Genomic DNA, 12,768 nt, shown 5'->3' with positions numbered 1-12,768 from the left:
GCCTGGGTCACATGGCCCACTCTCTGCCCCTCCCCAAATCAGGACCGAGTCACGGGTCAGTCCAGGGACCAAAAGGAAGAAATGCAGCTCCAGGAGCAGAGACACGTGGTGGGGTGGGGGGGGCGGGGAAGGAGGGAACTGGTTGAAAGCCAGTTGGGGCAGCCCTGGGGAGGAAGTTTGCTTTAAGCTGGGCAGAGTACCAGGCAGGACAGGTTGACACTAAGGCTAGAGGCCAGCGGAGGTGGAGCTCAGTGCCCAGGATTGATGTGCGGGAAGGGTTTAGGTGTGCAGGCTTTTTTGATCCTGGTAATGTCTGGAAACCTCTCTCTTTGCTTGGAGGATTATCTGGCTACATCTTCACTGCCCCTTGTACTTGCACTGTGCAGAGCGCTCTGAGGGCCTCCCCCTACCACTGCTGGACCCCCCCGAAGGAAATGCTGACTGTAGGTGGAAGGGGATTTAACCCGGAGCTCAAGGGGCGTTGAGTTTGCAGGTTCGATGCTTGTACATGCTGAGTCCCTCCCTTTCTTAAAAGCCCTCTTCCTCCAGAAAACCTTCTCTTCCTCCAGGAAACCTTCCCCGATTAATTCACCACACCTTCGCATCAACCCGCCACCATCCTCAGCAGCTCTGTAGTGTCCCCGTTTAGACTGTGAGCCCCCATTTAGACTGTGAGGCCGCTGTTGGGCAGGGATTGTTTCTATCTGTTCCCGAACTGTACATTCCAAGTGCTTAGTACAGTGCTCTGCATATCGTAAGCACTCAATAAATATGATCGAATGAATGAATGAATGAGTATTGATTTGGGTATTTGATTAACTCTCAGCTATTTCATCCTGATAGATTTGCACTATTGCCTGATGTTTCCTTATTCTTTCAGGGTGGAGAGTACAGTATAACAACAAACAGACACATTCCTGCCCACAATGATCTCACAGCCTAGAGAGGTAGACAGACATTAATATAAAAAAGTAAATAAATAGATAAATAAGTAAAGTACTGATATATACATATGATACATATATAATTATTATTGTAATAATAATAATAATAATAATAATGTTGGCATTTGTTAAGCGCTTACTATGTGCCGAGCACTGTTCTAAGTGCTGGGGTAGACACAGGGGGATCAGGTTGTCCCACGTGGGGCTCACAGTCTTCATCCCCATTTTACAGATGAGGTAACTGAGACACCGAGAAGTTAAGTGACTTGCCCAAAGTCACACAGCTGACAAGTGGCCGAGCTGGGATTCGAACCCATGACCTCTGACTCCAAAGCCCATGCTCTTTCCACTGAGCCACGCTGCCTCTCCAGTAATTATGGTATTTGTTAAGTGCTTACTATGTGCCGAAAACTGTTGTAAGCGCTGCAGTAGATAGAAGGTAATCAGATTGCCCCCAGGGGGCTCACAGTTTTAATCCCCATTTTACAGATTAGGTAATTTAGGCACAGAGAAGTTAAGTGGCTTGCCCAAGGTCACACAGCAGACAAGTGGCAGAGCTGGGATTAGAATCCATGTCCTTTTACTCCCAAGCCCTTCCTCTTTCTCTTTCCACTAAGCCATGCTGCCTCCCCAATACACACACACACACACACACACAAACACACACACGCGCACGCACACACCCACCCCCCCCCGATTGATTTATCATCTCGACTTGAGGGTGAGTTCTTAGGATCTCTCCCCTGTCTCAAACGGGCTCCCTATCCACCCCAACCTTGTGAACAAGGCACACATCTACCTATTCTGTTGTACTGTATTCTCCCAAGGACTTAGTAGAGTCCTCTGCACATGGTAAGCACCCCAAAATAACACTGATTGATTGGTTTTGAAGGTGAAGACTAGAAGGAGGGAGGTCGAGAAGCAAGTATCATAATCATAAATATGATTGAATATATACTGGTCAGGGCAAGGAAAACTGGTAACCACATTGCCTTTGAGTTGGTCAGGAAGCCCCCATAACTCCACCTGGAGGGACCCAGGGACTCCGTGGATGGAGTGGGTAGGGTCGTACAAAGGACATTGAAGATCAGAGTTTATTGAATTTGCGGGACCTCGGATGGGGGGACCTGAGACCTTGGGATTCAGGTCAGGCAGCAGGTGGTCAGGACTGTTCAGACTGTGGAGAGAACAAGCACAACACAGAATAAGTCCCTCCTTTCTCTTCCGCCATGTTTAGTCCTGTTGCCAGCAAGCCACCTGGAAGAATAGAGACCACAGCAGGTTAGACAAGCCAGGGCAAAGGTTCAGGGTGTGTGTTGCAGGGGATGGGCAGAGCCCCCCAAATGAGGGATCCAGTTGGAGTGGGGGGTCTGAGGTTGAAGAACCCAGGGCCAAATTTCAGGATGTGGAGAAAGAGGGTAGGGGCAGAGGGCCCAAAATGAGGGGTCCAGGGTGGACTGCAGAATCTGGGATTGAACAGCCAAAGATCAGGGAGAAGGGCTTGGGTGTGAGAGTCGAATGGTGGAGATTCCAGGTTGGAAATCCTAGTGGGGTCGGGGAGTGGACTATACCAAAGGGACCCAAGTACTGACTTCAGTCTTCTGCACTGCTCTCATCCTGGTTTGGGTGGCCCATGGTGCCTGACTTCAAGGTCCAAACTGATGTCGATGGGGTCGGCGAGTGGCAGTGACGACCTCTCTGGCCTGTCCCTGGGTACCGATCAATGATTTAGACTGGAAAGGTGCTGGCTCTTTCCTCCTACCCTGGTAGCCAACCCTCTTGTCCAGTGCAAACTCCTTACCCCTTAGCCCCCACTTCTACTTGGTCATCGTGGCCTGAAGGACTACTCTGAGAGGACTTAAGCTAAGGTTCCTCACCAAGAACTCTTTTTTTAATGGTACTTGTTAAGCACTTACTATGTGCCAGGCACTGTGCTAAGTGCTGATATAGACACAAGCTAATCAGAGTGGACACAGTTCATGGGGCTCATGGTCTTAATCCCCATTTTACAGTTGAGGTAACAGGCACAGAGAAATGAAAACACTTGCCCAAGTTCTCACAGCAGACAAGTGGTGGAGCTGGGATTAAAACCCAGGTCCTCTGACTCTCAGAACCTTGCTCTTTCCCCTAGGTGACACTGCTTCTCACCTTTAGTCTTCAGGATCCCCTGGATGTTTTGTTCTTTGCTGTTTTGAAGGGTATTGATGTTCAACCTGGTAGAGAAGCAGAGGAGGAGGAACAGTGACTCAAGGAGGAGAGGGAGGGGCAGAGGTGAGACGCCACGGATGGAGCCTAGCTTAGAGATTTTTTCAAATACCAGTTTGGTATAACAGGAGCTAGAGGGCATGAGGACACTGGGATCAGAAGAACCAAGGCACTGAGGGGAGAGGGTTGCTGGAAATGGCAGAGGGGAGACAGTCAAAGAACTCCACTAGATTGTAAACTGGAGAACAGGGATTGTGACTGCTTACTCTATTATACTCTTCTGAGCACTTAGTTCAGTGCTCTGCCCGCATTATAAATACCACTCATGGATCAATTGAGCCATAAATCAGCACTGATGACTGAGCACTGCTTTGAAGGGGCACAATCGAGCTTACCTGCCGAGAAGCCTTGGATTGTACTGTCCAACGCTCACCTGATATTCATCAGCTCCTTCTTCACTTCCTTGGCCCACTTGCTTTCAGCCAGATCCTCAGCTGAGGACAACCCACTCTGCTCCTTCAGCTTTGTCAGAAACTGGCAGGGTAGAAGGGGAGGGGAGCATCTCAGCTTCCAGAGTGGGGCAGGGACTGAACCCTAGCATCCTAGCACTCGGGGCAGGGGAGTCCTTGCTACCTTGCCTTTTCCCCTACCTTAGCTCCGGGTCCCTGAAGTGGACTGTATTTCTGCAGCACGCCCCCTCCTGTCACCCCACCATTACTCTTAGAGGGTCTCAACTATGAGAGACACTTCCCGACCCTAAGGCAGTACAGTTTCCCATCAGAGGGCCTGGCTCAGGTATCATTTGAGTACTGGCTCCATGGAGAGCACTGAACTAGGTCTTTGGTAACAGACGATAGAATTAAAAATGGTTCCTGCCCTAAAGAGCTTGCAATGATAGGGAGAGGTATTTATTCAGTCGTATTTATTGAGCACTCAGCCATATTTATTGAGTGCTTCCTGTGTGCAGAGCACTGTACTGTGAGTTAGGGAGAGGACAGTATAACAATAAAGAGACACATTCCCTGCCCACATTGAGTTTACAATCTAGAGGGGGAGCCAGACATTAACATAAATAAATAAATTACAGATATGTACCTAAGTGTTGTGGGACTGAGGGGGGGATGAACAAAGGGAGCAAGTCTGGGCGACATGGAAAGGACTGGGAGAGGAAAGGAGGGCTTAGTCAGGGATGACCACTTGGAGATGTGCCTTCAATAAGGTTTTGAAAGGGGAGAAAGTAATTGAGAGGTAGGCAGACACAGTTTGTACACACTCAGTGGGAGCAAGAGCAAAGATAAAAATGATGAAAATGGGACTTTGGGAGAGGAAAAAAGGTACTTTCCCAAGGGTCCATCCCTAGGGTCCAAGGCTGCTCTCCTGGGGCTTCTGGCACTCACCTTGCGGCATTTTACCATGTTGTCCTGCATTTTCTTGATGTTGATGAGATTCTGGGTGATTTCCTCATCCTGGGTGACTAGGAGAGGTAGTGTAGGGGCAAAGCAGAGGGAGCTGGGGAGGGTTTGACACCACACCAGGGATGGAGAGTCCCCAGAGGTGGTCCCAAGTGCTCTAAGGAGTTCTCAAGAACTGGGTTACAGGACTGAGTGTCCCCTTACCCCCAGCCCCAGCCCCTTGAATGCCTTCACAGTGTGGGGAAGATATGGGGAATGGAGAGGGAAGGGATAGGGATGGGATGGGGAGATGCAAGGCATGGAGGAGGGAGGATGGGAATCTGGATGTGGAAAGAAGATGAGAGTGGAATGTTGGGGGCAGGCACATACTGAGCTTCTGGTGGATTTGGGCCACTTTGTCCTGTAGAGTCTTTAGCTCCTCCCACAGGAACACCTTACTGCAGAGAAAGGGGGATGATGGGGTGATGGGGGTGAGGGTGGTGGCCTTAGGGAAGGGAGCCAGGGGACAGTAGCCAAAACCCCTCAACTGGCCACATATCCCTCCCAGCTTGATTCTCCACTCCTTTCCCCTCTCTGCTCCCACACCCCAATCCTCCTTCCCCTCCACTGTTTCTCCCCTCTCTATTTCTTTTCCCTTGCCTTTCCTGGTCAGGCTCCTGGCCCACACCTGTCATGGATCTCCTGGGCCAGCTGCTGAAGGGAGTGGCTGAACTGCTGGTGCTGAGGCTCCTTGCTGTAGTGGACATTCCCACCCAGCTCCTGCAGCCTCTGACCCAGGGCTCCCCACAACTCCTGTAGCCCTTGCTCCAGCCCTTGCTCCAGGAGCTCCTCTTGAGCTGAGCAAGACACCAGGCTCAAGGCATCTGGAGGACAAAAGAGGGAGAAGAGAGACACTGTGAGAACAGCACGTCTGATCCTCCTATCCTGACTCATTATTATTATTATGATAACAATATTTAAGCACTTACTATGTGCCAGGCACTGTTCTAAGTGCTGAGGTTGATATATGCAAATTGGGTTGAACACAGACCCTGTCCTGCATGGGACTCACAGTCTTAATCCCCATTTTACAGATGAGGTAACTGAAGCCCAGAGAAGTTAAGTGATTTGCCCAAGGCCACACAGCAGACAAGTGGCAAAGCGGGATTAGAATCCATTCTGCCTCCCAGCATCTGACTCTTCTAGCCTTCACCTAGATTCCAACCCTAACACTGATTTCCATCCTGACCCTGTTTCAACCTATTTCTCATGTGTCCTCTCTCCTTTAACCTCACCTCCCAGTCTCTTTAGGGTCCTCCCTCCTAGACCGCCTGAGGCCCTATGGCTCTCCAAGCCCATCTGAGCCTGATTAGATCAAGTCTTGGTCTGGCCCCTCAACCCACAATCGGAGCCCCCTACTCACCTTCTAGCTGCTGAATCTTCAGTTGTTGCAGACTGCTCTCTTTCTCCAGCAGCATCACTGAGTGGTTCAGGAACTCAAAGGCCTGGGACCCCATTAAAGTTCAGTTCCAGAATGAAGTGTTAGCATGAGGGTCAGTGGTCAGGGAAGAGATCAGTTCCAAGAGTGGGGATCAAGGTGGGATTGACTAGAGGGGACTGAAGGAGGGGAGATGAGGACAGTGGAGGAGACACAAGAGGAGTGATGAGATGCTCTGGCTGTGGCTCAGAGCCACCTTGTCTCTAAGTTTGTCTATTTCAGGTCTCCTCTTGACCTGGCATAGGCTCACCTTGGTCTGGGCCTCGAGCTGACTCCTGAGCCCATCCAGCTCACTCTTCAGGTTGCTCTGGGAGTCTGGGATCAATATCTGTACCTTATCTAGGAGCATGAGAGTCCAGTGTCAACTTTTCCTCCTCCCAGGACTCCATCCTTACATTCCCGGCACCCCCAGCCCAAGCATAGGGCATTCACAATTCCCCTAGACTGCAAGTTTGTTGTGAGCAGGGAATGTATCTTCCAATTCTATTACAGCACTCAGTACAGTACTCTGCATACAGTAAGTGCTCAATTAATATGATTGATTGAGGAGGTGGGAAAGTGGGGTTTCCCATTTTATTATTATCATTATTATTAAGTGCCATTGAGTCATTTCTGATTCATAGCAACTCCCTGGGTATACTTTTTCCAGAACGTCCTGTCCTCTGCCATAATCTGCAACCTTTCTAATGGTTCTTCCATTTTCATTCTTAAGGTCTCCATCTAGCTGCTGGTCTGTCTCTTCCACATTTTCCCTGGAATTTTCCTAGCATTAGTGTCTTCTTCAGAGAATTAGTCCTTCTGATTATGTGTCCAAAATATGCTAATCTGAGTCATCTGGCCTTCCAAAGACCACTTTGGTTTAATTTGCTCTAAAATCCATGTTTGTTTTTCGGACAGTCCATGGTATTCACAAAAGCCTTCTCCAACACCCCATTTCAAAAGAATCAGTGTTCTTTCTATCCTGTTTTTCACTGTCCAGCTTTCGGATCCATGGGGAAAACTGAGATCCTGTGAGATTCATCTCAGCTTGGGGAAGAGGCCCTGGTGGTCTCACCTGCCCCCAATCCCAAAATGTCTGCTCCTAGGGGGGGTTCTGTCTTGGAGCCCTTTTCTACTTGCGATGTCCACTCACCCCTCCCCAACCTCTACCAGTGTTTCAGCCCTTTTTTACCATTCTCCGTGCACGCCTCAATGTCCTGGTGGCTCTCGGGAGCAGGTTGAGAGACGGTGGGTTCCGGACCGCTGAAACAAAATTCCCAGTCCTTCTATCCCACCAAAGTCTCTAACTTCCATCTCCCTCTCCATATTTCCTCCCTTCCCCTGCCTACAGGTCTTAGGCAATATAGGTCCTCCAGAACACCTGTCCACCTCCCTGTTTTTTATGGTATTTGTTAAGCTCTTACTATGTGCCAGGCACTGTACTAAGTGTTGGGGTAGTTATAAGAATCAGGTTGAACACAATCCATGTCCTACATGGAGCTTACAGTTTTAATCCCCTTTTTACAGATGAGTTTAACTGAGGCACAGAGGAGTAAAGTGACTTGCCTAAGGCCACACAGTAGACTTGTGGTGGAGGAGGGATTAGAACCCAGGTACTCTGACTCTCAGACCCATGCTCTATCCACTAGGCCAAGCTGCTTCGCCTTGTGGGCCCCTAGGCAATGTCTTCTCCCTCCCAATCCCCCTCCCCCCACCACCCGGCTGGCTGACCTCCAGGGCAGAGTCGGGCTTTGGTTGCTGCTCAGATAGTGGACCTCTTCTTCTGAGAATGAGATGAGCCATTTTTCCTGCAGGGTCAGCAACCCAGATACCCATATTGAGGTCATAAGGTGAGGGGTAGAGGGAAGGGGATGGAGCTGGAAGGGAGCCCTGGGAACACTTCCACTAAAAGTAGAGGACATTCCTGCCCTTGAGGATCTTATAATCTAATGGAGTAGGGGTCTGGGGCTAATTGGAGGGGCACTGGGGTGAAAGGAGAAGGGAATGGACGAATTGCTAAACACGGGTTACTGTGCAAATCTTTTGTAGCAGCACACAATACTTGGAGTCCCCAGCTCAGGTACTGCTGGTAGCAGCATTGTGTTTCAGGGAGATCAGGGCCAGGGGTCGTCACTTTAGGTTCACACTGTGAGTTCAAAATCATGTTGAATATTATATCTACCATTTGTAGTCCTGCCCTGGAGGGCTCCCCAGTCGGCCTTCCTGCCCGCTGCCATTCTGACTCACCTGGACCTTGTAGCAATCACTGGGCATCCTCCAGGAGTTTCTGGATTCTCCCTTCCATTCCAGGGACACTTTTTTCCAATGTTGCTCTTTCCCTGCCACCCCCTTCCTTCACCTCCTCCTCCTCCTTCTCCTCTGTATTGTCCAGGGAACTAAGAACCCGGGACCCCTTGCTCTGAAGTTTTCCTCCTGCAGCCCCTGATCTCCTCCTCAACAGAACAATTAGTCAGTCAGTCTTATTTATTGAGCACATACTGTCTGCAGAGCACTGAACTAAGCACTTTGGAGTGTATAGTGCAACAATACCAGACACATTCCCTGTCCACAATGAGCTTACAGGCTAGAGGGCAACAAGACAAGCCACTGGAAATAGGCCTGGGAAGAAATCTCGACGTTAGGGATTCAGCCCAGGGTCAGGAGTATTACAATAGGGAATGTTTTGTGGGTACCAACCTCTGTAGGCTGTAAGCTGCTCCTTCTAGACTGTAAACTCCAATGGGCAGGAACCATATCTACTAACTCTTGTACTGTTCTCTTTCAAGGACTTAGTAATTTTATTTATTTGTATTGATGTCTGTCTCTCCCCCTACACTCTAAGCTCATTGTGGGGAGAGAATGTCATGTTTATTGTTGTATTGTACTTTCTCAATTGTTTAGTACAGTGCTCTGCACACAGTAAGCATTTAATAAATACAGTTGATTGAATGAATGCAGTGCTCTGCAAACAGTAAGTACTCAATAAACACCCACTGATTGCCTGATTAGATGAGGCAGGATTTGATGAGGAAAAGATTGTTCTTTACCAGTTTTAGCTCAAGCCCACTGTCCGCCATCCACCCAGGAGAAGGCACAAGTAATTGCATAGGGCTTTTCCTCAAGCCTCTCCCTATTCCAACTCGGGCCAATCTCCAAATCATCTCAATATCTTGGAAGCATCTCTGGACTCTCCCTCCCCCTTTCCTGGTCCACAGCTACAAACTGCTCTGATCTGTGGGCAGGTGGACACTGCCGTGCCCAGGCCAGTTGGGATATTTAGGAGCTCTTTTTGCACATCTAGCCACACCCCGGGTGGAAGGAACCAGGTAGCCTTGAGTCTCAGTGGCCTAAAGGTGCCAGTTGAAACAGGACTTCATTTCTCCACCAGGACGGTTGGCCCCCCTCCTCTCCTCCTTACCCACCTGCTCCTCCGCCTCTGAGCCCATTAGGGACTAGGGATCAAATCCCCAACTGAAGCCTGGGGATTTAGTCCAGCAGAGTCATTGTCCTGCATTAATTATGGAGAGGGAGTGGGAGAGGGCACAGAAAGGGAGTGTCATAAACGCGGGGTGTGGCCCGTAACCTTGGCAACCATGAAGCATGGGAGTGGGTGGGGGGAAGGAGGAGGGCGTGGGCTTTGAGGTCAGCCTGCCCCATTATTGGACGGGATCGAAATGGGCGGGGAAATGCCTGAAAGGAGGTGATTGACCCAGGGATGACCACTCTCCCCACCTTCAAAACATTACTGAAGGCTCATCTCTGCCAAGAGGCCTTCCCGGACTAAGCCCTCATTTCCAATTCTACCGTTCCTTTGTCACCCTTGCACTGGGTTTTGCACTCCTCCTTCAGCCCAACAGCACTTATGAACATATCTGTCATTTATTTATATTAATGTCTCTCTCCCCCTCTTGACTGTAAGCTTGCTGTGGGCCAGAAATGTGTCTACCAATTGTGTTATATTGTATTCTCCCAAGTGTTTAGTACAGTGCTCTGCACACAGTAAGTGCTCAATAAATATGATTGATTAATTGATAGTAGTAGGAATGGTATATATAACTGCTCTTCCCTGCCTGGTGAAGGGGACTAGAGTCAGGTTATGAGGAGTACCTGTCTACAGGACTGTAGGATTTTCTGGAAATGCCTCTTCCTGATATCAGTGACTGCGTTCCTGTAGAGTAAGCCTTAAGGCCATATTCTTGAAGGGTCTTATGTTCAGGCATTCTTCCCTTTCCTGCTCATCTTCTTTCACTCTTTCTTTCCCCTCTGTCCCTTTCATTCCTCCTTCCAGACATTAGGTACCCTTTCTCATGGAATTCATTTGATTCAAGATAAAGCCCTCAGCCTAGAAGGAGTTAAATGTGGGAAACAGCATGGCCTAGTGGAAAGAGCAGAGGCCTGGAAGTCAAAGGACCTGGGTTCTAGTCTCTCTCTGTCACTTGCCTGCTATGTGCCCTTGGGCAAGACACTTAGTTTCTTTGTTCCTCAGTTTCTTCAAATGTAAAATGGGAATTCTATACCAGTTCTCCAACCCCCTACCCCTGAAGTAGACATTTAGATTGTGATCTTCATGTGGGACAGGAACTCTCTGGCCTGATTATCTTGAGTCTACCATTCAGTCAGTGACATTTATTGGGTGCTTAGTATGTGCAGGCCTCTGGACAACATGGTTGGGAGAGTACAACAGAATTAGCAGATAGCAGATTCACTGCCTATAATGAGCTTAAAGTCTTCTCTGGTGATTACTACAGTGCTTGGCCCAGATTGAGTATTTAAAAAATACCAGTTATTAACTAATTTTTAACTAATCTACCTAACCATACCCTACAGATTTCTTCACAATCTTACCATGGATGGAAGAGGATGGGGAGAGAGATGGGAAGGAAAAGAGTGAGGAGTGGGCCACCCAATAATAAAGCCGCAAGAAATAAATGGCAATTGTTGCAGCTTGCTTTCAGGGGCAGCATCACTTAACGGTAGTCTGGGGTAGGTGTAAAGTTGGCCAGTTTGCCTAGCTATCCCAATTCACCCTTCTACATTGCCCTTTTCTTCTCCATTTCAGCAGGCTGTGCTCCTGCCAGCCTTAAAACAGGGCTAAGGTCTCCTTAGACTGGTGAGGAGAGGGCCGGTCAGTCAGTCAGACAATAGTATTTATTGAGTGCTTACTGTGTGCAGATCAATGTACTAAGCACTTGGGAGAGTATAATATAACATATAACAGGAACATTCCCTGCCCGCAACAAATTTACAGTCTAAAGAGAGGAAGCCAGGGATTTGGAGCCTGAGATTGTCACTCTGATAAGGCCTGGCAACTTGGCAGAGTCAGGTGTAGATGTTGCTGCTTACCATGAGCCTTCTCTTTCCTTTCTAGAGCACCTTGATATTTACCTTCAGTTTCCCAGTGTGGTTCAGTGGAAAGAGCACGGGCTTGGGAGTCAGAGGTCATAGGTTTGAATCCCAGCTCTGCCACTTGTCAGCTGTGTGACTGTGGGCAAGTCACTTAACTTCTCTGAGCCTCAGTTACCTCATCTGTAAATTGGGGATGAAGACTGTGAGCCTCATGTGGGACAACCTGAGTACCCTGTATCTACCCCAGGGCTTAGAACAGTGCTCTGCACATAGTAAGCGCTTAACAAATACCAATATTATTGGTATTATTATTATTCCCCTCTCTATGGGGACCTGGGAAAGCGAGGAGTCCAAAGAGACAGTGACTAAGTTTCTACTGAAATGGAGTCTGACCGTCTGCACAGATTCAGAAACACATATACTCCCAAACTATTATATCAGGACAGCCTCTCCAGTAGAGTGGGGTGACCCCCTCCAGGCCCCAACCCTTCAGCTCCCTCAAATTTTCCCTTACAGAATTGAGAAGTTGGTATAGAGAAGTTGCTTGAACTTGCTCCTCTTGGTCCTGGGAAAACTAGGAGCTCTATAGTAACAAAATACATTTTCATGGGGAAAAACATTAATTATATCTCTTAAATGCTACCTCCAGTTACAAAATACACATGTAAAATTAAATTACAGTAAATTAAAGTTAAATTAAATATCTGAAATTTGTTGATTTATATTAATGCCTGTCTCCCCCTCTAGACTGTAAGCTCACTGTGGGCAGGGAAAGTATCTGTTCATCGATATATTGTAGTCTCCCAAGAGCTTAGTACAGTGCCTTGCACACAGTAAGCACTCAATAAATATGTTTGAATGAATGAATGAATACATTCTATTTAAGAGCAGTGTTTACTTAAATATTAGCTAGAGCATATCTTTTATCAAATTATAAACCCCCAACCCCCCAACCCAAGTCTGGTTTGTATTTTCATTCATTCATTCAATCATATTTAATAAGCACTTACTGTGTGCAGAGTACTGTACAAAGCACTTGAGAAAGTACAATATAACAATAAACAGGGAGATTCCCTGCCCACAACGAGCTCACAGCCTAGAGGAGGAGGAGGCAGACATCAGTACAAATAAATAAAATTACAGATATAAACATAAGTGCTGTGGGGCTGGAAAGGGGAGGAAGAGCAAAGGGAGGAAGTCAAGGCAACACAGAATGGAGTGGAAGATGAGGGAAAGTGGGTTTAGTCTGGGAAGGCCTCTTGGAGGAGATGAGCCTTCAATAAGGCTTTGAAGAGCAGGGGTCAGGGAGAATAACTGTCCTTTGGATTTGAGGAAGGAAGATGTTCTAGACTAGAGGCAGGATGCGGGCCAGGGGTCGGCAGTGAGACAGGCGAGATTGAGGCAC

General features: G+C 48.2%; 1 protein-coding gene across 3 annotated transcripts; it reads right to left on the bottom strand.

Annotated features, from left to right (window-relative positions):
• Window positions 1–2,020: 2,020 nt before the first annotated feature.
• CCDC159 (coiled-coil domain containing 159) lies at window positions 2,021–9,566 on the bottom strand. 3 transcript variants are annotated; one of them, XM_016226947.3, is made up of 13 exons: window positions 9,440–9,566; window positions 8,265–8,315; window positions 7,749–7,825; window positions 7,210–7,280; window positions 6,289–6,377; window positions 5,964–6,045; window positions 5,229–5,424; window positions 4,931–4,998; window positions 4,547–4,623; window positions 3,583–3,683; window positions 3,093–3,157; window positions 2,537–2,653; window positions 2,021–2,201 (listed from the first exon to the last, which is right to left on the bottom strand). In XM_016226947.3, the coding sequence occupies exons 1-12, from the start codon at window positions 9,461–9,463 to the stop codon at window positions 2,538–2,540; spliced, it is 1,017 nt and encodes a 338-aa protein (XP_016082433.1). In that variant the 5' UTR covers window positions 9,464–9,566; the 3' UTR covers window positions 2,021–2,201; window position 2,537. The 3 variants fall into 3 exon arrangements, with proteins under 3 accessions (XP_016082433.1, XP_007663311.2, XP_007663312.1); XM_007665121.4 differs by having other exon boundaries at window positions 2,021–2,121; XM_007665122.3 differs by lacking the exon at window positions 8,265–8,315.
• Between the last annotated feature and the right edge of the window lie 3,202 nt (window positions 9,567–12,768).

Source organism: Ornithorhynchus anatinus, chromosome 7 (assembly GCF_004115215.2).
Source record: "Ornithorhynchus anatinus isolate Pmale09 chromosome 7, mOrnAna1.pri.v4, whole genome shotgun sequence".
NCBI classification, from domain to species: Eukaryota; Metazoa; Chordata; class Mammalia; order Monotremata; family Ornithorhynchidae; genus Ornithorhynchus; species Ornithorhynchus anatinus.
This window is presented reverse-complemented; position numbering and strand designations above follow the sequence as displayed.